This window comes from Oncorhynchus tshawytscha, unplaced genomic scaffold (genome assembly GCF_018296145.1).
Source record: "Oncorhynchus tshawytscha isolate Ot180627B unplaced genomic scaffold, Otsh_v2.0 Un_contig_9131_pilon_pilon, whole genome shotgun sequence".
NCBI lineage: Eukaryota > Metazoa > Chordata > Actinopteri > Salmoniformes > Salmonidae > Oncorhynchus > Oncorhynchus tshawytscha.
In genome coordinates this window covers 8313-35054 of record NW_024609309.1, presented here as the reverse complement: position 1 = coordinate 35054, position 26742 = coordinate 8313, and the positions used below count along the sequence as shown (strand labels likewise).

The window sequence follows — 26742 nt, the reverse complement described above, 5'->3', positions numbered from 1 at the left end:
TTCATCACACCACCTGTACTGGAAGTGGTATGTAAAAGGTGACCCAATCACTTTATGCCCACTTGAATGTTACTGCCTCAGGGTGTGTATTAGAGAGCATCTACTGTATTATGGAAGGTGTCAGTATTCAAGCAGGACAAAGTTAGAGGCACAGAGATTGTATTAAATGACTCATTTAGTCATAGAACATAATTATGTGGTTGGAGGAGCCGGTTCTCAGTACCGACCGTACAGACCGCTATGAAGCATCCCTGTTACAGGGACATAGAGGAGAACAGAGGAGACGATAGAGGAGAACAGAGGAGACGATAACTGACCAGTCAGTTTGGTTTGAATGACAGCTGGTGATTGTAGAGTCGGTAGCCCTACTGTGAACACAGTCAGTCAGTCTGTAGATCTACAGTAACATAGTCAGTCAGTCTGTAGAACTACAGTAACACAGTCAGTCAGTCTGTAGATCTAGTCTGTAGATCAGTAACAGTCAGCCCTGTACTGTAATGCTAACTGTCATAGTGTAAGTCATGATAAAGTCCCCACCAGTCAGATCACTAAGAGGATGAGGTTCACTCTGCAGGGCCAGATGGCTCTCAGGAGGGAGTGGAAATGGACAAGATGTTATGACACCATCACACCATCACACACACGCGCACGCACACACACACACACACCAGGGGAGGCTGCTGAGGGGAGGACGACTCATAATAATGTCTGGAACGGAGCGAATGGAATGGCATCAAAGTCAGGGAAACCATGGAAACCAGGTGTTTGATGTATTTGACACCATTCCATCGTATTCCTCTCCAGACATTATCAGGAGCCTGTCCTCCCGATTAAGGTGCCACCAACCTCCTGTGGTTGACACACGCACCAACGCAAGCACACGCGCGCACACACGCACACACACACACACACACACACACACACACACACACACACACACACACACACACACACACACACACACACACACACACACAGACGGGTGTGCACACAAGTGGACACACACACACACACACACACAGTAATAATACAATAACTATGACTATGTAAAGGGGGGAAACAGTGGAGTTCTGTATTTCCAGCTGTAAATGTAACCTCTAACCTCCAGTCTGTCTTTGTCACCAAGCATCTGCAACTTCCGAGACCAGTTCTATTGCCAGAACAGTCTACTGTTACAGGAGAGAGAGAGAGAGAGAGAGAGAGAGAGAGAGAGAGAGAGAGAGAGAGAGAGAGAGAGAGAGAGAGAGAGAGAGAGAGAGAGAGAGAGAGAGAGAGAGAGAGAGAGAGAGAGAGAGAGAGAGAATGACAGGAGAGAGAGAGAGAGAGGAGAGAGAGAGAGAGAGAGAGAGAGAGAGAGAGAGAGAGAGAGAGAGAGAGAGAGAGAGAGAGAGAGAGAGAGAGAGCAGAGAGAGAGGCAGAGAGAGAGAGAGGCAGAGAGAGGCAGAGAGAGACAGAGAGAGAGAGCAGAGAGAGAGAGGCAGAGAGAGGCAGAGAGAGAGAGAGAGAGAGAGAGAGAGAGAGAGAGAGAGAGGCAAAGAGAGAGGCAAAGAGAGAGGCAAAGAGAGAGGCAAAGAGAGAGAGAGAGAGAGAGAGAGAGAGAGAGGCAAAGAGAGAGAGAGGGAGAGGCAGAGAGAGAGAGAGAGAGAGAGAGAGAGAGAGAGAGAGAGAGAGAGAGAGAGAGAGAGGCAAAGAGAAAGAGAGAGAGAGAGAGAGAGAGAGAGAGAGAGAGAGAGAGAGAGAGGCAGAGAGAGAGAGAGAGAGAGCAAAGAGAGAGAGAGAGAGAGAGAGAGAGAGAGAGAGAGAGAGAGAGAGAGGCAAAGAGAGAGAGAGAGAGAGGCAGAGAGAGAGAGACAGAGAGAGAGAGAGAGAGAGCAAGGCAAAGAGAGAGGCAAAGAGAGAGGCAAAGAGAGAGGCAAAGAGAGAGGCAAAGAGAGAGGCAAAGAGAGAGAGAGAGGCCACTCTAAAGTCTAAACAGCCAACAGTCACAAGGTGTCAATGGATGCATCGGTAGGTATAATCACATAGTTGTACACTTACATGACAGTTCTCTATACAGATGTTGACCAATCAGAAGCCCTGAAAACTGATCTGGGATTGTGTTGTATTGTTTCATTTCACCTTTAAAGTCCCATTGAGGTGTATATCTCTTTTACAAGGGAGCCCTGCATTCAGACAACTTATAAACACAACATCACGCAAATATACAAGATTACAGAATATAGTCGAGTCAAGACAAGAGAAACAATCACATTCTTCAGCAAAGAGGTTCCTGATCAACAGTGTGAACAGTCCAAGAGGCACTAGTAGATTTAGTCGTTCCATACATGGGGTGCAAAGAAACCAAAAGATGATTTACCCTTATCTGTGTAGACTGAAGGAATCTCCAGTCAGCCATCCCTGAGACCGGGTTTGGTCATTCCTACATCTAAAGTTTATTAATGACGTTAGGTATGGCAGAAGTTTATGTAAGAGAGCTTTAGAAATAAAAAGAGAGTAATGAATCAATCTACGTGACTTCAAGGATCAGCTTACTCTCCCCAAATCCTTACCATAACCACGTAGGAGAGACACAACAGACCTTAGATCAGTGTTTTCTAGGGTAACTTCATACCTTACTCTTCTTATTATTACCTCAGTGCTTACCGCTTGTCCTACATACCTTTGCGTGCGTCCTACATTGAAACCGCTGCTGATTGGTCCTTTGCTTATCAGAGGTGGGCTGATTCGTAGAAATGGAGAAAGCTCATTGGTCAGTGATAGATCTCCTCTCCGTCTATTGGCTGAGTCGGCTTTCAGAGCTAGAGACCCAGCCGTACATTGGGTACTGTGTCCAGCGTCTCTCTTCCTGTGTTACCGCCCTTGGGGTGAGATAGAAAGTGAGTAGCAGTGAAGCCTTCGTATTCATTGGAGCAGTACAGTAAGTAACTAGCTACTGTCATTTGATAGCTTGCGCCTTCTGGAGTGAACTGAAGACGTGTGGATTGAATTTGCCCAGTCGCTGTAGATTCAGGTGAGCATCCATCGAGGTTACACATTTGTGAATCGTTTTGCCCGCTATCTAACGTTAGATACAGGCAATCGTGTGGCCATTTCACTATTTCGCTAGCCAGTTAGCTATCTGGCTATGCTAAGTTAGCTGACGTTTCGTGCTTCTCGGTCTGCCAGTGAGAGATACAAGCTTGATGTTTGTGTTGACACATTTGGTCAACTACCTAATGATCCGATGCGGATAAATGTGTGACTTGATAGCTGTAGTTAGCCAGCTAGTTATGGGATGATGTTGGACTGTGTAGGCAGTTCAGGGGCGTATTCGTTACGGAAACTGTTTACCGTTTAACAGAACAAGACGGGAGTTTCTATTCGTTCGATTTGCTTCCGTTTAGGAAACGATTTGCAACAGAATGGGCGTAATGAATACGCCCTAGTTGACGTTTTCTTGCTCTTCTCCTCTTATCTCCAATGTCTTTGGTAATAACTTTGTCACCATTGCCCTCTTAGCTCTGCTCCTCATCTCTAGTTAGCTAATCAGCTAAGTGAGTTACCTAGTTATATTATCAGACAGACAGACAGTGAGTTACCTAGTTATATTATCAGACAGACAGACAGTGAGTTACCTAGTTATATTATCAGACAGACAGTGAGTTACCTAGTTATATTATCAGACAGACAGACAGTTAGTTACCTAGTTATATTATCAGACAGACAGACAGTTAGTTACCTAGTTATATTATCAGACAGACATACAGTGAGTTACCTAGTTATATTATCAGACAGACAGACAGTGAGTTACCTAGTTATATTATCTGTGATCCACGAGTTTTACAGACAAATCATCATTTATTTGGTCAGACAGACAAATTTATTTGGTCGAAATAGTCCGTAGCTACTGAATCAGAATGATATAGAAAACTGGTGAACTAAATAAATCTTGTTATTATTATACTAGCTAGCTAGTGTGAATTAATTGACCTACTAACGTTACAGCTTGTATTGTTTTAGGGCATTGCCAAATTAGTATTTGTTGTTGTTGATCAAGGTCCCACAGCATCGCTACAGGACCTGTGGACCACAGTACCTCCCTGTCGCAACAGGGCCGCGCCTGTCTGTCAAATCACAGTTTATTTGTCACATGCGCCGAGGACAACAGGTATAGTCTGTCGTTGTCAGAACAACAAACCAATCCGTTTTGAAATTCACTCAGCTAGCTAGCTGCCCCATCTTAACTATAAGGTTTTACAGAGGTGACTCAGTTAAACGTGAGTCTTGCTCAACTCAAATCGGCATGGTTGTCATGCATTTCAGACTGTTTACCATGTAAACAAGGTGTGTGTGTGTGTGTGTGTGTGTGTGTGTGTGTGTGTGTGAGAGAAAATAGCAGATGCGGTGTGTGTGCGCGTGCACTTCCATTGTTAGTAGCAGCAGAAACAATGCCTCATGTCCCGTGATACACCCCTGGTTCAGCAGCCCTCCACAAAAGGTGCTTATTTAGTGGCTTCCAATCCTTATCTGCCACCTGAAAGACTGCATCTCTTATGTGGTCACAACACGGCTTTGTTCTGAATGCAGGGTGTGGCCCAAGCCGTCTAGGAAAGCCTTTATAAGGAAACGTGTGAGTTAGCCCAGGTGTGAAGTTGATCACAGGCACAGATCTACAATCAGCATGTCCCCTCCAGACCCTAAGCTTTACCATTTAAAAACACTAACTTCTGTCATGCTGCCCAGTCCTGAGGGACAGTTCTGTCACTCCGCCCAGTCCTGGGGGACGGTTCTGTCACTCCGCCCAGTCCTGGGGGACGGTTCTGTCACTCCGCCCAGTCATACGGGGCGGTTCTGTCACTCCGCCCAGTCCTGGGGGACGGTTCTGTCACTCCGCCCAGTCCTGGGGGACGGTTCTGTCACTCCGCCCAGTCCTGGGGGACGGTTCTGTCACTCCGCCCAGTCCTGGGGGACGGTTCTGTCACTCCGCCCAGTCCTGGGGGACGGTTCTGTCACTCCGCCCAGTCCTGGGGGACGGTTCTGTCACTCCGCCCAGTCCTGGGGGACGGTTCTGTCACTCCGCCCAGTCCTGGGGGACGGTTCTGTCACTCCGCCCAGTCCTGGGGGACGGTTCTGTCACTCCGCCCAGTCCTGGGGGACGGTTCTGTCACTCCGCCCAGTCCTGGGGGACGGTTCTGTCACTCCGCCCAGTCCTGGGGGACGGTTCTGTCACTCCGCCCAGTCCTGGGGGACGGTTCTGTCACTCCGCCCAGTCCTGGGGGACGGTTCTGTCTCTCCGCCCAGTCCTGGGGGACGGTTCTGTCACTCCGCCCAGTCCTGGGGGACGGTTCTGTCACTCCGCCCAGTCCTGGGGGACGGTTCTGTCACTCCGCCCAGTCCTGGGGGACGGTTCTGTCACTCCGCCCAGTCCTGGGGGACGGTTCTGTCACTCCGCCCAGTCCTGGGGGACGGTTCTGTCACTCCGCCCAGTCCTGGGGGACGGTTCTGTCACGCCGCCCAGTCCTGGGGGACGGTTCTGTCACGCCGCCCAGTCCTGGGGGACGGTTCTGTCACGCCGCCCAGTCCTGGGGGACGGTTCTGTCACGCCGCCCAGTCCTGGGGGACGGTTCTGTCACTCCGCCCAGTCATACGGGGCGGTTCTGTCACTCCGCCCAGTCCTGGGGGACAGTAGTTCTGTCACTCCGCCCAGTCCTGGGGGACAGTAGAGTTCTGTGACTCCGCCCAGTCCTGGGGGACAGTAGTTCTGTCACTCCGCCCAGTCCTGGGGGACGGTTCTGTCACTCCGCCCAGTCCTGGGGGACGGTTCTGTCACTCCGCCCAGTCCTGGGGGACAGTAGTTCTGTCACTCCGCCCAGTCCTGGGGGACAGTAGAGTTCTGTGACTCCGCCCAGTCCTGGGGGACAGTAGTTCTGTCACGCCGCCCAGTCTTAGGAGACGGTTCTGTCACTCCGCCCAGTCCTGGGGGACGGTTCTGTCACTCCGCCCAGTCCTGGGGGACAGTAGTTCTGTCACTCAGCCCAGTCCTGGGGGACACTTCTATCTGCAGTATAAAGACAAAGAGGTCGTAGTGCCGTTCACTTGAGAGAGAGAGAGATGCCTTTAGCAGACTTTCATCCAAGCGAGAAAAAGTGAGGGCAGTGTGTCTGCCTGCCTGCCTGTCTGTCTGTCTGCCTGTCTGTCTGTCTGTCTCCTACACGACAACAACAAATGCGTTAGCTACAGCTGATCCGGAGCAGGTTAACAGGCTCAGAGATGCCAACTCAGCATGTTGTGTGTGTGTGTGAATATCAGCCTGTTAGCAGGATAATCAGGTCTGATACTGCTCAGCCGGTTCTACTTCTGTCCGCTCCAACAGAGGGAGAAATCAGCCTGTTAGCAGGATGCTCATACTTCTACCATTAGAGTTGGGAAGGTGTAATCATTTAAACGGTTATTACACCAGATAGTGTTTGTGGGGGGAATTCTCTGCCATGTTGTTTCTGTTTGCCGCCGAGCAGAGGTTGGAGAGGACACTAACTTCTGTCACGCTGCCCAGTCCTGGGGACACTTCTGTCACGCTGCCCAGTCCTGGGGGACACTTCTGTCACGCTGCCCAGTCCTGGGGGACACTTCTGTCACGTGTCTTGACTTCAACCCTCAAAGGTGCCTGTGTGGGTAGAGCCTGCAGACTGTGGGTAGTGAGGGGATAGTGGGTAGAGCCTGCAGACTGGGTAGTGAGGGGATAGTGTGTAGAGCCTGCAGACTGTGGGTAGTGTGTAGAGCCTGCAGACTGGGTAGTGAGGGGATAGTGGGTAGAGTCTGCAGACTGGGTAGTGAGGGGATAGTGGGTAGAGCCTGCAGACTGTGGGTAGTGAGGGGATAGTGGGTAGAGCCTACAGACTGTGGGTAGTGAGGGGATAGTGGGTAGAGCCTGCGGACTGTGGGTAGTGAGGGGATAGTGTGTAGAGCCTGCAGACTGTGGGTAGTGAGGGATAGTGTGTAGAGCCTGCAGACTGTGGGTAGTGAGGGGATAGTGTGTAGAGCCTGCAGACTGTGGGTAGTGAGGGGATAGTGGGTAGAGCCTGCAGACTGTGGGTAGTGGGTAGAGCCTGCAGACTGTGGGTAGTGTGTAGAGCCTGCAGACTGTGGGTAGTGAGGGGATAGTGGGTAGAGTCTGCAGACTGTGGGTAGTGAGGGGATAGTGTGTAGAGCCTGCAGACTGTGGGTAGTGAGGGATAGTGTGTAGAGCCTGCAGACTGTGGGTAGTGAGGGGATAGTGGGTAGAGCCTGCAGACTGTGGGTAGTGTGTAGAGCCTGCAGACTGTGGGTAGTGTGTAGAGCCTGCAGACTGTGGGTAGTGAGGGGATAGTGGGTAGAGTCTGCAGACTGTGGGTAGTGAGGGGATAGTGTGTAGAGCCTGCAGACTGTGGGTAGTGAGGGGATAGTGGGTAGAGCCTGCAGACTGTGGGTAATGAGGGGATAGTGGGTAGAGTCTGCAGACTGTGGGTAGTGAGGGATAGTGTGTAGAGCCTGCAGACTGTGGGTAGTGAGGGGATAGTGGGTAGAGTCCGCAGACTGTGGGTAGTGAGGGGATAGTTGTAGAGTCTGCAGACTGTGGGTAGTGAGGGGATAGTGGGTAGAGCCTGCAGACTGTGGGTAGTGAGGGGATAGTGGGTAGAGCCTGCAGACTGTGGGTAGTGAGGGGATAGTGGGTAGAGCCTGCAGACTGTGGGTAGTGAGGGGATAGTGGGTAGAGTCCGCAGACTGTGGGTAGTGAGGGGATAGTTGTAGAGTCTGCAGACTGTGGGTAGTGAGGGGATAGTGGGTAGAGCCTGCAGACTGTGGGTAGTGAGGGGATAGTGGGTAGAGCCTGCAGACTGTGGGTAGTGAGGGGATAGTGGGTAGAGCCTGCAGACTGTGGGTAGTGAGGGGATAGTGGGTAGAGCCTGCAGACTGTGGGTAGTGAGGGGATAGTGGGTAGAGCCTGCAGACTGTGGGTAGTGAGGGGATAGTGGGTAGAGCCTGCAGACTGTGGGTAGTGAGGGGATAGTGTGTTTGTGTCCAACCGGAGAGCTGTAGCAGAAATGGAGGAGAGGACAGACGAGGGAGGGGTAGAGGGAGACGAGGGAGACAGAGACGAGGAGGGGGGGTAGACGGAGACGTAGGAGAGAGAGAGAGGCAGACAGAGACGAGGAGGGGTAGAGGGAGACGTAGGAGAGAGAGAGGCAGACAGACGAGGAGGGGTAGAGGGAGACGTAGGAGAGAGAGAGGCAGACAGAGACGAGGAGGGGTAGAGGGAGACGTAGGAGAGAGAGGCAGACAGGGCAAGCTGCGGCTTTTTTAAAGTACCACTTTGTACCTCCTCCAACCCCACCTCCCTCAATCCACGTTTCATTTCATGTTTGTTGTTTTACCACTGCAGTGACTTCCCTGTCAGCATCTCATCCTTCCATTCCTCCCTCTTTACCTCACTCTCTCTCTCTCCTCCTTGCCTCTCACCTCTGCTCCATCTGTTTTTCATCAGGCTCTGCCTTTCCCCAGCCACTCTAGAAGGGAGTGTCCCACACCAGCAGAGCAGAGAGGAGAAGAGAGCAGGACAGAGGGAGGGAAAGAAGAGAGCAGGACAGAGGGAGGGAAAGAAGAGAAGAGAGCAGGACGGAGGAGGGAGGGAAAGAAGAGAAGAGAGCAGGACGGAGGAGGGAGGGAAAGAAGAGAAGAGAGCAGGACGGAGGAGGGAGGGAAAGAAGAGAAGAGAGAAGAGCGCAGGACAGAGGAGGGAGGGAAAGAAGAGAACAGAGAAGAGCGCAGGACAGAGGAGGGAGAGATATGAGGGGATATGGGAGAGATGATAAGGAGAGATATGAGATGATAAGGAGATATATGAGGGATATGGGAGAGATGTGAGGGGATATGGGAGAGATAAGGAGAGATATGAGGGGATATGGGAGAGATGTGAGGGGATATGGGAGAGATGATAAGGAGAGATATGAGATGATAAGGAGAGATATGAGATGATAAGGAGATATATGGGAGAGATATGAGGGGATATGGGAGAGATGATAAGGAGAGATATGAGATGATAAGGAGATATATGAGGGGATATGGGAGAGATGTGAGGGGATATGGGAGAGATAAGGAGAGATATGAGGGGATATGGGAGAGATGTGAGGGGATATGGGAGAGATGATAAGGAGAGATATGAGATGATAAGGAGAGATATGAGATGATAAGGAGATATATGGGAGAGATATGAGGGGATATGGGAGAGATAATAAGGAGGGATATGGGAGAGATGAGGAGGGGATATGGGAGAGATGATAAGGAGAGATATGGGAGAGATATGAGGGGATATGGGAGAGATGATATGGGAGAGATGAGGGGGAGAGATATGAGGGGATATGGGAGAGATGAGGGGATATGGGAGAGATGATAAGGAGATATATGAGGGGATATGGGAGAGTTGATAAGGAGAGATATGGGAGAGATGAGGAGGAGAGATATGAGGGGATATGTGAGATGATAAGGAGAGATATGAGATGATAAGGAGATATATGAGGGGATATGGGAGAGATGTGAGGGGATATGGGAGAGATGATAAGGAGAGATATGAGATGATAAGGAGATGTATGAGGGTATATGGGAGAGATGATAAGGAGAGATATGAGGGGATATGGGAGAGATGATAAGGAGAGATATGGGAGAGATATGGGGGATATGGGCGAGATGAGGAGGGGATATGAGAGATATGAGGGGATATGGGAGAGATGATAAGGAGAGATATGGGAGAGATGCGGAGGGGATATGGGAGAGATGATAAGGAGAGATATGGGGGATATGAGAGATATGAGGGGATATGAGAGATGAGGGGATATGGGAGAGATGATAAGGAGAGATATGGGAGAGATGCGGAGGGGATATGGGAGAGATGATAAGGAGAGATATGAGGGGATATGGGAGAGATAAGGAGAGATATATGAGGGGATATGGGAGAGATATGAGGGGATATGGGAGAGATGATAAGGGGATATATGAGGGGATATGGGAGAGGAGATATTGTAGAGATGATGAGGAGAGATGATAAGGAGAGATATGAGAGGTTAGTTTATCACCCCTAGGATAGTAAAGGAGAGACAATAGGGAGAGATATGAGAGGTTAGTTTATCACCCCTAGGATAGTAAAGGAGAGACAATAGGGAGAGATATGAGAGGTTAGTTTATCACCCCTAGGATAGTAAAGGAGAGACAATAGGGAGAGATATGAGAGGTTAGTTTATCACCCCTAGGATAGTAAAGGAGAGACAATAGGGAGAGATATGAGAGGTTAGTTTATCACCCCTAGGATAGTAAAGGAGAGACAATAGGGAGAGATATGAGAGGTTAGTTTATCACCCCTAGGATAGTAAAGGAGAGACAATAGGGAGAGATATGAGAGGTTAGTTTATCACCCCTAGGATAGTAAAGGAGAGACAATAGGGAGAGATATGAGAGGTTAGTTTATCACCCCTAGGATAGTAAAGGAGAGACAATAGGGAGAGATATGAGAGGTTAGTTTATCACCCCTAGGATAGTAAAGGAGAGACAATAGGGAGAGATATGAGAGGTTAGTTTATCACCCCTAGGATAGTAAAGGAGAGACAATAGGGAGAGATATGAGAGGTTAGTTTATCACCCCTAGGATAGTAAAGGAGAGACAATAGGGAGAGATATGAGAGGTTAGTTTATCACCCCTAGGATAGTAAAGGAGAGACAATAAGGAGAGATATGAGAGGTTAGTTTATCACCCCTAGGATAGTAAAGGAGAGACAATAGGGAGAGATATGAGAGGTTAGTTTATCACCCCTAGGATAGTAAAGGAGAGACAATAGGGAGAGATATGAGAGGTTAGTTTATCACCCCTAGGATAGTAAAGGAGAGACAATAGGGAGAGATATGAGAGGTTAGTTTATCACCCCTAGGATAGTAAAGGAGAGACAATAGGGAGAGATATGAGAGGTTAGTTTATCACCCCTAGGATAGTAAAGGAGAGACAATAGGGAGAGATATGAGAGGTTAGTTTATCACCCCTAGGATAGTAAAGGAGAGACAATAGGGAGAGATATGAGAGGTTAGTTTATCACCCCTAGGATAGTAAAGGAGAGACAATAGGGAGAGATATGAGAGGTTAGTTTATCACCCCTAGGATAGTAAAGGAGAGACAATAGGGAGAGATATGAGAGGTTAGTTTATCACCCCTAGGATAGTAAAGGAGAGACAATAGGGAGAGATATGAGAGGTTAGTTTATCACCCCTAGGATAGTAAAGGAGAGACAATAGGGAGAGATATGAGAGGTTAGTTTATCACCCCTAGGATAGTAAAGGAGAGACAATAGGGAGAGATATGAGAGGTTAGTTTATCACCCCTAGGATAGTAAAGGAGAGACAATAGGGAGAGATATGAGAGGTTAGTTTATCACCCCTAGGATAGTAAAGGAGAGACAATAGGGAGAGATATGAGAGGTTAGTTTATCACCCCTAGGATAGTAAAGGAGAGACAATAGGGAGAGATATGAGAGGTTAGTTTATCACCCCTAGGATAGTAAAGGAGAGATATGAGAGGTTAGTTTATCACCCCTAGGATAGTAAAGGAGAGACAATAGGGAGAGATATGAGAGGTTAGTTTATCACCCCTAGGATAGTAAAGGAGAGACAATAGGGAGAGATATGAGAGGTTAGTTTATCACCCCTAGGGTAGTAAAGGAGAGACAATAGGGAGAGATATGAGAGGTTAGTTTATCACCCCTAGGATAGTAAAGGAGAGACAATAGGGAGAGATATGAGAGGTTAGTTTATCACCCCTAGGATAGTAAAGGAGAGACAATAGGGAGAGATATGAGAGGTTAGTTTATCACCCCTAGGATAGTAAAGGAGAGACAATAGGGAGAGATATGAGAGGTTAGTTTATCACCCCTAGGATAGTAAAGGAGAGACAATAGGGAGAGATATGAGAGGTTAGTTTATCACCCCTAGGATAGTAAAGGAGAGACAATAGGGAGAGATATGAGAGGTTAGTTTATCACCCCTAGGATAGTAAAGGAGAGACAATAGGGAGAGATATGAGAGGTTAGTTTATCACCCCTAGGATAGTAAAGGAGAGACAATAGGGAGAGATATGAGAGGTTAGTTTATCACCCCTAGGATAGTAAAGGTCGTTATCAAAAACAATATGGTGCAGACCGTTCAATTAGTCTGCTGGGGTCAAGAACCAGCTCTGCTAAAACCATTGACAACAACGTGCCGTTTCCAAGGAATTGTGAAATAAATGTTCCAACTATTTGGTTGTAATGTCATCACGTCCTGAAGAGCACAGTCACAAGTAGACGTATCTCTATCATCAGTTATACAGCAAGGTACTGTTTTATGATCAGTAGACATCAGTTGATCATGTATTTTCAGATATGTGAAGGTATCCTATTCATTTAGCTAGCTAAGCAAACGGGTCATTTAGCTAGCTAAGCAACGGGTCATTTAGCTAGCTAAGCAACGGGTCATTTAGCTAGCTAAGCAAACGGGTCATTTAGCTAGCTAAGCAAACGGGTCATTTAGCTAGCTAAGCAAACGGGTCATTTAGCTAGCTAAGCAAACGGGTCATTTAGCTAGCTAAGCAAACGGGTCATTTAGCTAGCTAAGCAAACGGGTCATTTAGCAAGCTAAGCAAACGGGTCATTTAGCTAGCTAAGCAAACGGGTCATTTAGCTTGCTTCATTAGAGATTAGGTGTTTGGAAAGAGCTTGACATCGGGAAGTTGTCGTCTTGGTAAAGTTGTCAGTCGGACTACCGTCACCACCACCATTGATATGACAAGCAAATCAAAGCGTATTTGCATATAGCCATCGAGTTGATCCCCTGACAGCTTGTCACCGAGCCGTATTGACGTGATCTGTTGTTAGCTAGCGATCCAATTTGACGTGGTCCATCAGGCAGTCTGTCACCGAGCCGTATCGACGTGATCTGTTGTTAGCTAGCGATCCAATTTGACGTGATCTGTTGTTAGCTAGCGATCCAATTTGACGTGGTCTGTTGTTAGCTAGCGATCCAATTTGACGTGGTCTGTTGTTAGCTAGCGATCCAATTTGACGTGGTCTGTTGTTAGCTAGCGATCCAATTTGACGTGGTCTGTTAGCTAGCGATCCAATTTGACGTGGTCTGTTGTTAGCTAGCGATCCAATTTGACGTGGTCTGTTGTTAGCTAGCGATCCAATTTGACGTGGTCCATCAGACAGTCTGTCAGCAGCGATGAAACACTCTGGAAAAACAACGTTGAAAAGGGGATACTGTTAGCTAATGTTGCTAGGTAGGCCGAGCTATGTCGCTCTGAGAAAAAAGTACATTAGTTCTACTTAAAACGCAGTTTCTACCGGTAGCTGGCAAAGTAATCATTATGCGTCCTTCTGCTTGACAAGCAGAGCCCACGGAGGGTGGGACATGGTAGAGCCCACGGAGGGTGGGACATGTTGAGCCCGCGGAGGGTGGGACATGTAGAGCCCGCGGAGGGTGGGACATGTAGAGCCAGCGGAGGGTGGGACATGTAGAGCCCGCGGAGGGTGGGACATGTAGAGCCCGCGGAGGGTGGGACATGTAGAGCCCGCGGAGGGTGGGACATGTAGAGCCCGCGGAGGGTGGGACATGTAGAGCCCGCGGAGGGTGGGACATGTAGAGCCCGCGGAGGGTGGGACATGTAGAGCCCGCGGAGGGTGGGACATGTAGAGCCCGCGGAGGGTGGGACATGTAGAGCCCGCGGAGGGTGGGACATGTAGAGCCCGCGGAGGGTGGGACATGTAGAGCCCGCGGAGGGTGGGACATGTAGAGCCCGCGGAGGGTGGGACATGTAGAGCCCGCGGAGGGTGGGACATGTAGAGCCCGCGGAGGGTGGGACATGGTAGAGCCCGCGGAGGGTGGGACATGGTAGAGCCCGCGGAGGGTGGGACACGTAGAGCCCGCGGAGGGTGGGACACGTAGAACCCGCGGAGGGTGGGACACGTAGAACCCGCGGAGGGTGGGACACGTAGAGCCCGCGGAGGGTGGGACACGTAGAACCCGCGGAGGGTGGGACATTGTAGAGCCCACAGAGGGTGGGACATGAACCTAAACCTCTCATACTTTTATTTTATATCACTCAAATATCCAATTAATGGTGGCCAGATACCCTTCACGTATCTGAAAATACATGATCAACTGATGTCTACTGATCATAAAACAGTACCTTGCTGTATAACTCTGATGATAGAGATAAATGTCTACTTGTGACTGTGCTCTTCAGGACGTGATGACATTACAACCAAATAGTTACCATTTCTTTAACGGCCCCTTGAAAATGACACGCTGTTGTCAATAGTTTTAGTAGAGCTGATGGTCTCCTTGCCCCCAGCAGCTGAATGGAACACTCTGCACTGCATTGTGATGTTTCATTGACAACGTCCTATAGGTGGAGGATGTTCGAAGTACAGAACTCTCTCTCTGTCCCTGGGGTTGTGTTGTCATGAAATAACCATTCTCCATTTCCTGCTCAACTTTAACATTACTCAACATCTCGCTCTCTCTCGCTCTCTCTCGCTGAAGGACTACTGTGTAGAGGTCGACTGATTATGATTTTTCAATGCCGATACTGATTATTGCAGGACCAAAAAAGCCGATACCAATTAATCGGACGATTTATATATATTTGTACTAATGACAATTACAACAATACTGAATGAACACTTATTTTAATATAATACATAAATAAAATAAATTTAGTATCAAATAAATAATGAAAAAGTTAAATTTGGTTTAAATAATGCAAAAACAAAGTGTTGGAGAAGAAAGTAAAAGTCCAATATGTGCCATGTAAGAAAGCTAACGTTTCAGTTCCTTGCTCAGAACATGAGAACATATGAAAGCTGGTGTTCCTTTTTAACATGAGTCTTCAATATTCCCAGGTAAGAAGTTTTAGTTTGTAGTTATTATAGGACTATTTCTCTCTATACCATTTCTATTTCATTAACCTTTGACTATTGGATGTTCTTATAGGCACTATAGTATTGCCAGCCTAATCTCGGGAGTTGATAGGCTTGAAGTCATAAACAGCGCTGTGCTTCAAGCACTGCGAAAAGCTGCTGGAAAACGGAGGAAAGTGCTGTTTGAATGAATGAAATACGATCCTGCTGCTGCCTACCACCGCTCAGTCAGACTGCTCTATCAAATCATAGACTTAGTTATAATATAATGAAATACGAGCCTGCTGCTGCCTACCACCGCTCAGTCAGACTGCTCTATCAAATCATAGACTTAGTTATAACATAATGAAATACGAGCCTGCTGCTGCCTACCACCGCTCAGTCAGACTGCTCTATCAAATCATAGACTTAGTTATAATATAATGAAATACGAGCCTGCTGCTGCCTACCACCGCTCAGTCAGACTGCTCTATCAAATCATAGACTTAGTTATAACATAATAACACACAGAAATACGAGCCTTCGGTCATTAATATGGTCAAATCTGGAAACTATCATTTTGAAAACAAGACTTTTATTCTTTCAGTGAAATCAGGAACCGTTCCGTATTTTTCTCTAACGTGTGGCATCCGTAAGTCTAAATATTGCTGTTACATTGCAAAACCTTCAATGTTATGTCATAATTATGTACAATTCTGGCAAATTAATTACGGTCTTTGTTATGAAGAAATGGTCTTCGCACAGTTCACAACGAGCCAGGCGGCCCAAACTGCTGCATATACCCTGACTCTGCTGCATATACCCTGACTCTGCTACATATACCCTGACTCTGCTACATATACCCTGACTCTGCTGCATATACCCTGACGCTGCTACATATACCCTGACTCTGCTACATATACCCTGACTCTGCTACATATACCCTGACTCTGCATACATATACCCTGACTCTGCATACATATACCCTGACTCTGCATACATATACCCTGACTCTGCTGCATATACCCTGACTCTGCATACATATACCCTGACTCTGCATACATATACCCTGACTCTGCATACATATACCCTGACTCTGCATACATATACCCTGACTCTGCATACATATACCCTGACTCTGCTACATATACCCTGACTCTGCATACATATACCCTGACTCTGCATACATATACCCTGACTCTGCATACATATACCCTGACTCTGCTACATATACCCTGACTCTGCTACATATACCCTGACTCTGCATACATATACCCTGACTCTGCTGCATATACCCTGACTCTGCATACATATACCCTGACTCTGCATACATATACCCTGACTCTGCATACATATACCCTGACTCTGCATACATATACCCTGACTCTGCATACATATACCCTGACTCTGCATACATATACCCTGACTCTGCATACATATACCCTGACTCTGCTGCATATACCCCGACTCTGCTACATATACCCTGACTCTGCATACATATACCCTGACTCTGCATACATATACCCTGACTCTGCATACATATACCCTGACTCTGCATACATATACCCTGACTCTGCATACATATACCCTGACTCTGCATACATATACCCTGACTCTGCTACATATACCCTGACTCTGCTACATATACCCTGACTCTGCATACATATACCCTGACTCTGCATACATAGCCTGACTCTGCTACATATACCCTGACTCTGCTACATATACCCTGACTCTGCTACATATACCCTGACTCTGCTTGCACAGAACGCAAGAGAAGGGACACAGTTTCAGGCACCGCATTGATTATATGCAACGCAGGACAAGCTAGTTAAACTAGTAATATCATCAACCATGTGTAGTTAACCAGTGATTATGTTAAGATTGATTGTTTTTTTACAAGATAAGTTTAATGCTAGCTAGCAACTTACCTTGGCTCCTTGCTGCACTCGCGTAACAGGTGGTCAGCCTGCCACGCAGTCTCCTCGTGGACTGCAATATAATCAGCCATAATCGGCGTCCAAAATGCTGATTACCGATTGTTATGAAAAGTTGAAATCGGCCCTAATTAATGGGCCATTCTGATTAATCGGTCGACCTCGACTGTGTTTACAGTGGTATTTTTGGGACACCGGTTTGAAGCTAAAGCTGGGCATTGGATTGTTAGGTTGTGGCAATTATATTTATATTTATTATTTATTTATTTGAGTTTTCTTCAATGGGACTAGATTTAGATGCATGTACGCTTGTTTCAGTCTAGAGGAGAAATCGGTCCAGTCTTTATACAGCAACCCCTTATTCCTGACCTTGTGGATGTCCCTGTACATCTGGACAGTTTCTCCTGGCCTTGTGGATGTCCCTGTACATCTGGACAGTTTCTCCTGGCCTTGTGGATGTCCCTGTACATCTGGACAGTTTATCCTGGCCTTGTGGATGTCCCTGTACATCTGGACAGTTTCTCCTGGCCTTGTGGATGTCCCTGTACATCTGGGCAGTTTCTCCTGGCCTTGTGGATGTCCCTGTACATCTGGGCAGTTTCTCCTGGCCTTGTGAAGTCCCTGTACATCTGGACAGTTTCTCCTGACCTTGTGGATGTCCCTGTACATCTGGGCAGTTTCTCCTGGCCTTGTGGATGTCCCTGTACATCTGGGCAGTTTCTCCTGGCCTTGTGGATGTCCCTGTACATCTGGGCAGTTTCTCCTGGCCTTGTGGATGTCCCTGTACATCTGGGCAGTTTCTCCTGGCCTTGTGGATGTCCCTGTACATCTGGGCAGTTTCTCCTGGCCTTGTGGATGTCCCTGTACATCTGGGCAGTTTCTCCTGGCCTTGTGGATGTCCCTGTACATCTGGGCAGTTTCTCCTGGCCTTGTGGATGTCCCTGTACATCTGGGCAGTTTCTCCTGGCCTTGTGGATGTCCCTGTACATCTGGACAGTTTCTCCTGGCCTTGTGATGTCCCTGTACATCTGGACAGTTTATCCTGGCCTTGTGGATGTCCCTGTACATCTGGACAGTTTCTCCTGGCCTTGTGGATGTCCCTGTACATCTGGGCAGTTTCTCCTGGCCTTGTGGATGTCCCTGTACATCTGGGCAGTTTCTCCTGGCCTTGTGGATGTCCCTGTACATCTGGGCAGTTTCTCCTGGCCTTGTGGATGTCCCTGTACATCTGGGCAGTTTCTCCTGGCCTTGTGGATGTCCCTGTACATCTGGGCAGTTTCTCCTGGCCTTGTGGATGTCCCTGTACATCTGGGCAGTTTCTCCTGGCCTTGTGGATGTCCCTGTACATCTGGGCAGTTTCTCCTGGCCTTGTGGATGTCCCTGTACATCTGGGCAGTTTCTCCTGGCCTTGTGGATGTCCCTGTACATCTGGGCAGTTTCTCCTGGCCTTGTGGATGTCCCTGTACATCTGGGCAGTTTCTCCTGGCCTTGTGGATGTCCCTGTACATCTGGGCAGTTTCTCCTGGCCTTGTGGATGTCCCTGTACATCTGGGCAGTTTCTCCTGGCCTTGTGGATGTCCCTGTACATCTGGGCAGTTTCTCCTGGCCTTGTGGATGTCCCTGTACATCTGGGCAGTTTCTCCTGGCCTTGTGGATGTCCCTGTACATCTGGGCAGTTTCTCCTGGCCTTGTGGATGTCCCTGTACATCTGGACAGTTTCTCCTGGCCTTGTGGATGTCCCTGTACATCTGGACAGTTTCTGCAGTAAACACAGGTGACTGAGGTGAGCATGACTTTGCATACAGCCAGGTCATGTGACTTTTCCCTCAGAGTTGTGTGTCGTGTTTTAGTTTTGTATGTGGGGAGTCTGAGTAGTGGTGTGTGTGGGGGGGGTGGGGGTGGGGGGGGGTAGTAGTGGTGTGTACACAAACAAACCCAAAACACAGAAACTGGAGAATGTAACAGTGTGTGTGTACTGTACATCTATAACTAGAGAGGCTGGTTGTAGTATGTTGTAGTGGTGTTATTGGCTCCGTCTACTGTACATCTATATCTAGAGAGGCTGGTTGTAGTATGTTGTGGTGGTGTTATTGGCTCTGTGTACTGTACATCTATAACTAGAGAGGCTGGTTGTAGTATGTTGTAGTGGTGTTATTGGCTCTGTGTACTGTACATCTATAACTAGAGAGGCTGGTTGTAGTGGTGTTATTGGCTCTGTGTACTGTACATCTATAACTAGAGAGGCTGGTTGTAGTATGTTGTGGTGGTGTTATTGGCTCTGAGATATCTGCTGTTGTCTAGGATGATTAGTAGAGCTCGGAGAATGGAATCAATCAGACTCTACTAATGGATCCTCCCAGACCATTACCATCATTACCTCCATCCATGCTCCATTACTCCTGTCTGGACTGTCTACTCCACCTAATCACCTGGAGGGTCCTGGAGGAGACAGAAGAACAGCCATTAGTATGGGTTTTATAACCTGTGAGAGTGGATAAGTGTGAAGGTGGTGTTGACTACACAGAGAAAGTAGATAGATGACGTAAGCGCTGAGTTGGCATTGTGGTAAGAGAATGACGTGTGTGTAGATTAGTCTACAAGTCTGTGGTCTCCAGTCAAACCTCGCTGGCCACTCTGTCTTCCAGTCTCAGCTAATGAAACTCAGCTTAACAGTCAGGTGGTTTAGATACTGATGGGTGTGTCTGTGTTGTGGATTTGGCTCTACAATGTCAGAACGTTTTCTGTCAGAAAGGGTTTTTCTAGACCTTGAAAGCTGGCGGTCGTTCCAACAGGGGACTGAAACACATGTTGTTATCCCACAGATAAACTGTCTGCAGTTAGTTTGCTTTTACCATCATGGGTATTTAACTCCTGGTTCAGGGCTTAGTTAGGCCTACGCTAGATTTAAACACGACCTATAACCTATTAGAATAGACTACATCGTCTGGAACTTATTCAGGAGGGAGTCCTACCTGGTCTGGTATTATCAGGCTGTGGACTGGACTCGGACGTGACCCACGTTAATCCCAGTCTTCAGAACCTGATTCGCATCATCAATAGCCAGCGATGGATGCAATCAACATTACTATCATCATGAATGCTGACATTTCATCTGCTCTCATTTACTTTTCATTAGGGCAGAGTGAGCCTGTTATTCCCTGTTAACCCTCTGCTATAGAGCACCACAGTGGAGGTGTCATAATACCCATAAAACCTAACGGTCAAACAGGGAAATGTTTCCAATTGTTTTTCTACAATTCATTTAAAAAGTGTATTTTATCAATATGTTCGACTCTATTTACTCTCCGATTCTAAAATGCTAATTAGTATTAAAGTAGACATCGTGCAAAACTACAAATCCCAGCATGCTCCTGTAGGTCATCTCTATCTGACACCTTTCCTAACAGGTATAGATCCTGTAGGTCATCTCTATCTGACACCTTTCCTAACAGGTATAGATCCTGCAGGTCATCTCTAGCTGACACCTTTCCTAACAGGTATAGATCCTGCAGGTCATCTCTAGCTGACACCTTTACTAACAGGTATAGATCCTGTAGGTCGTCAGAGAGAGAACAGACCAGCACAGAGAGAGAACAGACCAGCACAGAGAGAGAGGACGATGTGGGAGAGAGAGAACAGAACAGAGAGAGAGGACGATGTGGGAGAGAGAGAACTGACCAGAGAGAGAACAGAACAGAGAGAGAGGACGATGTGGGGGAGAGAGAACAGAACAGAGAGAGAGGACGATGTGGGAGAGAGAGAACAGAACCGGGAGAGAGACCAGAACAGAGAGCGAACAGACCAGAACAGGGAGAGAGAACAGAACAGAGAGGACGATGTGGGAGAGAGAGAACAGAACAGAGAGGACGATGTGGGAGAGAGAGAACAGAACAGAGGGAGAGGATGATGTGGGAGAGAGAGAACAGAACAGAGAGAGAGGACGATGTAGGAGAGAGAGAACAGAACAGAGAGAGAGGACGATGTGGGAGAGAGAGAACAGAACAGAGGGAGAGGATGATGTGGGAGAGAGAGAGAACAGAACAGAGAGAGGACGATGTGGGAGAGAGAGAACAGAACAGAGAGAGGACGATGTGGGAGAGAGAGAACAGAACAGAGAGAGAGGACGATGTGGGAGAGAGAGAACAGAACAGAGAGAGAGGACGATGTAGGAGAGAGAGAACAGAACAGAGAGAGGACGATGTAGGAGAGAGAGAACAGAACAGGGAGAGAGGACGATGTGGGAGAGAGAACAGAACAGGGAAAGAGGACGATGTGGGAGAGAGAGAACAGAACAGGGAGAGAGGACGATGTAGGAGAGAGAGAACAGAACAGAGAGAGAGGACGATGTGGGAGAGAGAGAACAGAACAGAGAGAGAGGACGATGTAGGAGAGAGAGAACAGAACAGGGAGAGAGGACGATGTGGGAGAGAACAGAACAGAGAGAGAGGACGATGTGGGAGAGAGAGAACAGAACAGAGAGAGAGGACGATGTGGGAGAGAGAGAACAGAACAGAGAGAGAGGACGATGTAGGAGAGAGAGAACAGAACAGAGAGAGAGGACGATGTAGGAGAGAGAGAACAGAACAGAGAGAGAGGACGATGTGGGAGAGAGAACAGAACAGGTAGAGAGGACGATGTGGGAGAGAGAGAACAGAACAGAGGGAGAGGATGATGTGGGAGAGAGAGAGAACAGAACAGAGAGAGGACGATGTAGGAGAGAGAGAACAGAACAGAGAGAGAGGACGATGTAGGAGAGAGAGAACAGAACAGGGAGAGAGGACGATGTGGGAGAGAGAGAACAGACCAGAACAGAGAGAGAGAGAACAATGTTCCCTCTAAACCACACAGCTCCACCCAGACTGCTGCGCATTAAGAATAAAATGACCGCCGTGCCGAGGTCGTGGAAGATTGAACTCCACTCAACTTTAGTTGACACCCATGTTTCCCAACTCCGGTCCTCCTGTGCCTCCAGCAGCACGGTGTTGTCCCAGACAAACATACCGGATTCAACTAGTCAAGGGCTTGATGTTTAGTTTTATTTAACAGTTATTTAGCTAGGAAAGTCAGTTAAGAACAAATTAGTATTTTCAATGACGGCCTACCGGGGAACAGCAGGTTACCTGCCTTGTTCAGGGGTAGAACAACAGATTTTTACCTTGTCAGCTCGGGGATTCGATCCAGCAACCTTTCGGTTACTAGTCCAACACACCGATATTGGCCGTATAACACAAATCCCAGAAGTGCCTTATTGTTATTATAAACTGGTTATCAACATAATTAGAAAGGTAAAAAGCTATTTGTTTGTCGTACCCGTGATATACAGTCTGATATACCACAGCTTTCAGACAATCAGCATCCAGGACTGGAACCACCCAGTTTATGTGATGTTTAAGACCGGAGGACAGACGCTGTCTGACTGGCTTTAACTACATCACCTACTGATCCCACTAACTCACATGTTATCATCCTCTCTGTCTGTCTGCCTCTGCCTGCCTGCCTCTGTCTGCCTGTCTCTCTCTCTCTGCCTCTCTGCCTGCCTGCCTCTGTCTGCCTGCCTGCCTCTCTGCCTGTCTGCCTGCCTGCCTCTCTGTCTCCATCCCTCTGTCTCTCTGTCTGCCTGCCTGCCTCTCTGCCTGCCTCTCTGTCTCCATCCCTCTGTCTATCTGTCTGCCTGCCTCTCTGCCTGCCTGTCTGTCTGCCTCTCTGTCTCCATCCCTCTGTCTATCTGTCTGCCTGCCTCTCTGCCTGCCTGTCTGTCTGCCTCTCTGTCTCCATCCCTCTGTCTCTCTAGCAGACTACCTGCCCCTAGGCGTGACACTTGGACCCAGAGGGACACAGACAGACACCCCGGTCTGCAGTTGGTGTAGCAGAGAGAGAACATGGCATTGTCGTTTAAGAAAGACCTGGAGAAGTACAAGGAGATTGACGAGGATGAGATCCTTAACAACCTGTCAGAGCAGGAACTCAAACAACTGGAGACTGCCCTGGAGGAGATGGACCCAGAGGTATGGAGGAGCGGGGGGGGGTCTGTCTGTTTCTGTCTTCCTTGTGTTTTCTCCTTGTTCGCCAGACAGACATCTCATTCTTATCAACTTTTAACCTCCCAGTCTGCCAAGCTTTTCTATGTTGACTTGCACGCAGAGTAGAGTAGAGGAGGAGGAGGCGCAGTAGAGTAGAGGAGGAGGAGGCGCAGTAGAGTAGAGGAGGAGGAGGAGGCGCAGTAGAGTAGAGGAGGAGGAGGAGGAGGCGCAGCAGAGTAGAGGAGGAGAGGATGGAGGCGCAGCAGAGAGAGGAGGAGGATGAGGCGCAGCAGAGTAGAGGAGGAGGAGGCGCAGCAGAGTAGAGATGAGGAGGAGGAGGCGCAGCAGAGTAGAGGAGGAGGAGGCGTAGAGGAGGAGGAGGCGCAGCAGAGTAGAGGAGGAGGCGGAGGCGCAGCAGAGAGAGGAGGAGGAGGAGGCGCAGCAGAGTAGAGTAGAGGAGGAGGAGGCGCAGTAGAGTAGAGGAGGAGGCGCAGTAGAGTAGAGGAGGAGGAGGAGGAGGCGCAGCAGAGTAGAGGAGGAGGAGGAGGCGCAGCAGAGTAGAGGAGGAGGAGGCGCAGCAGAGTAGAGAGGAGGAGGCGCAGCAGAGTAGAGGAGGAGGAGGAGGCGCAGCAGAGTAGAGGAGGAGGAGGAGGCGTAGAGGAGGAGGCGCAGCAGAGTAGAGGCGGAGGCGCAGCAGAGTAGAGGAGGAGGAGGAGGCGCAGCAGAGTAGAGGAGGAGGAGGCGCAGTAGAGTAGAGGAGGAGGAGGAGGCACAGTAGAGTAGAGGAGGAGGAGGAGGCGCAGCAGAGTAGAGGAGGAGGAGGCGTAGAGGAGGAGGAGGCGGAGGAGGCGCAGCAGAGTAGAGGAGGAGGAGGAGGCGCAGCAGAGTAGAGAGGAGGAGGAGGCGCAGCAGAGTAGAGGAGGAGGAGGAGGCGCAGCAGAGTAGAGGAGGAGGAGGAGGCGCAGCAGAGTAGAGGAGGAGGAGGAGGCGCAGCAGAGTAGAGGAGGCGCAGCAGAGTAGAGGAGGCGCAGCAGAGTAGAGGAGGAGGAGGAGGCGCAGCAGAGTAGAGGAGGAGGAGGCGTAGAGGAGGAGGAGGCGCAGCAGAGTAGAGGAGGAGGCGGAGGCGCAGCAGAGTAGAGGAGGAGGAGGAGGCGCAGCAGAGTAGAGTAGAGGAGGAGGAGGCGCAGTAGAGTAGAGGAGGAGGCGCAGTAGAGTAGAGGAGGAGGAGGAGGAGGCGCAGCAGAGTAGAGGAGGAGGAGGAGGCAGAGTAGAGGAGGAGGAGGAGGCGCAGCAGAGTAGAGGAGGAGGAGGCGCAGCAGAGTAGAGGAGGAGGAGGAGGCGCAGCAGAGTAGAGGAGGAGGAGGAGGCGTAGAGGAGGAGGCGCAGCAGAGTAGAGGAGGAGGCGGAGGCGCAGCAGAGTAGAGGAGGAGGAGGAGGCGCAGCAGAGTAGAGGAGGAGGAGGCGCAGCAGAGTAGAGGAGGAGGAGGAGGCGCAGTAGAGTAGAGGAGGAGGAGGAGGCGCAGCAGAGTAGAGGAGGAGGAGGCGTAGAGGAGGAGGAGGCGCAGCAGAGTAGAGGAGGAGGAGGAGGCGCAGCAGAGTAGAGGAGGAGGAGGAGGCGCAGCAGAGTAGAGGAGGAGGAGGAGGCGCAGCAGAGTAGAGGAGGAGGAGGCGCAGTAGAGTAGAGGAGGAGGAGGATGCAGTAGAGTAGAGAGGAGGAGGAGGCGCAGTAGAGGAGGAGGAGGCGTAGAGGAGGAGGAGGCGCAGCAGAGTAGAGGAGGAGGAGGAGGCGCAGCAGAGTAGAGGAGGAGGAGGAGGCGCAGCAGAGTAGAGGAGGAGGAGGAGGCGCAGCAGAGTAGAGGAGGAGGCGCAGCAGAGTAGAGGAGGAGGAGGAGGCGCAGCAGAGTAGAGGAGGCGCAGCAGAGTAGAGGAGGCGCAGCAGAGTAGAGGAGGCGCAGCAGAGTAGAGGAGGCAGCAGAGTAGAGGAGGAGCGCAGCAGAGTAGAGGAGGAGGCGCAGCAGAGTAGAGGAGGAGGCGCAGCAGAGTAGAGGAGGAGGAGGAGGCGCAGCAGAGTAGAGGAGGAGGAGGAGCGCAGCAGAGTAGAGGAGGAGGAGGCGTAGAGGAGGCAGCAGAGTAGACGCAGGCAGAGTAGAAGAGGAGGAGGAGGCAGCAAAGTAGAGGAGGAGGAGGCGCAGCAGAGTAGAGGAGGAGGAGGTGCAGCAGAGTAGAGGAGGAGGAGGCGTAGAGGAGGAGGCGCAGCAGAGTAGACGAGGCAGAGTAGAGGAGGCGCAGCAAAGTAGAGGAGGAGGAGGAGGCGCAGCAGAGTAGGCGAGGTAGAGGAGGAGGAGGAGGCGCAGTAGAGGAGGAGGAGGAGGTGCAGCAGAGTAGAGGAGGAGGAGGAGCGCAGCAGAGTAGAGGAGGAGGAGGAGGCGCAGTAGAGTAGAGGAGGAGGAGGAGGCGCAGTAGAGTAGAGGAGGAGGAGGAGGCGCAGTAGAGTAGAGGAGGAGGAGGCGCAGTAGAGTAGAGGAGGAGGAGGCGCAGCAGAGTAGAGGAGGAGGAGGTGCAGTAGAGTAGAGGAGGAGGAGGAGGTGCAGCAGAGTAGAGGAGGAGGCGTAGAGGAGGAGGCGCAGCAGAGTAGAGGAGGAGGCGCAGCAAAGTGGAGGAGGAGGAGGCGCAGCAGAGTAGGAGGAGGCGCAGTAGAGTAGAGGAGGAGGCGGCGCAGTAGAGTAGAGGAGGAGGAGGTGCCGTAGAGGAGGAGGCGCAGCAGTGTAGAGGAGGCGGTGCAGTAGAGTAGAGGAGGAGGAAAAGGCGCCGTAGAGGAGGAGGAGGCGCAGCAGTGTAGAGGAGGCGGTGCAGTAGAGTAGAGGAGGAGGAAAAGGCGCAGTAGAGGAGGAGGAGGCAGAGTAGAGGAGGAGGAGGCGGCGCAGCAGAGTAGAGGAGGTGCAGCAGAGTAGAGGAGGAGGAGGCGCAGCAGAGTAGAGGGGAGGCGGCGCAGCAGAGTAGAGGAGGAGGAGGCGCAGCAGAGTAGAGGAGGAGGAGGAGGAGGCGCAGCAGAGTAGAGGAGGAGGAGGAGGCGCAGCAGAGTAGAGGAGGAAGCGCAGCAGAGTAGAGGAGGAGGAGGAGGCAGCGCAGCAGAGTAGAGGAGGAAGCGCAGCAGAGTAGAGGAGGAGGTGCAGCAGAGTAGAGGGGGAGGAGGAGGAGGTGCAGCAGAGTAGAGGAGGAGGAGGCGTAGAGGGGGAGGAGGAGGATGTGCAGCAGAGTAGAGGAGGAGTAGAGTAGTCAAACCCTTCCAGGACTTAGTGAGGTTAATTTTCCTTTTCAAGGGCTAGAGTGTGAGGTACAACAGCCATTTATTTGTGATATTACACAACATACACCTCAACAGAAGTATTGGGACGAGGCCAATGTGTTGTTACATCTCCGGTAGAGAACATCTTAAACATTCTTCTTGTCTTTCACTTATACACAGCATGAAGGAGATGAGTCCACTAACTAGGCAACCATAGGAACGCCACTCAACACAACACGGCACCGAATGCAGCCCTAGTGTTTTTAAACATGGCACATGAATTCACCAATTACCAATTGATCAATCGGTCAATAAACCCATGTATCCACCCCTCTGTGTCTCCCCCCCCCCAGAATGCATTGCTGCCAGCGTCGATGCGTCAGAAGGACCACACAGTGAAAGCAGCCACCGGCCCCTACAGCAGAGAGAAACTACTCAGTTTTCTGGAGAAGGAGGCCCTGGAGTATAAAGACAGAGATGATGTGGTGTCTTTCTCTGGAGAGAGGAAAGGTAGGAGGCCCTGGAGTATAAAGACAGAGATGATGTGGTGTCTTTCTCTGGAGAGAGGAAAG

The 26742-nt window shown here is 49.7% G+C and overlaps 1 protein-coding gene across 1 annotated transcript; it reads left to right on the top strand.

Annotated features, from left to right (window-relative positions):
- Positions 1–2843: 2843 nt before the first annotated feature.
- LOC121844567 (tropomodulin-3-like) lies at positions 2844–26742 on the top strand (the record flags this gene model as incomplete). The annotated part of the gene is made up of 3 exons (XM_042314805.1): positions 2844–3010; positions 22656–22869; positions 26524–26742. Coding segments are annotated over exons 2-3 (345 nt in total), but the record flags the coding sequence as incomplete, so codon positions are not given.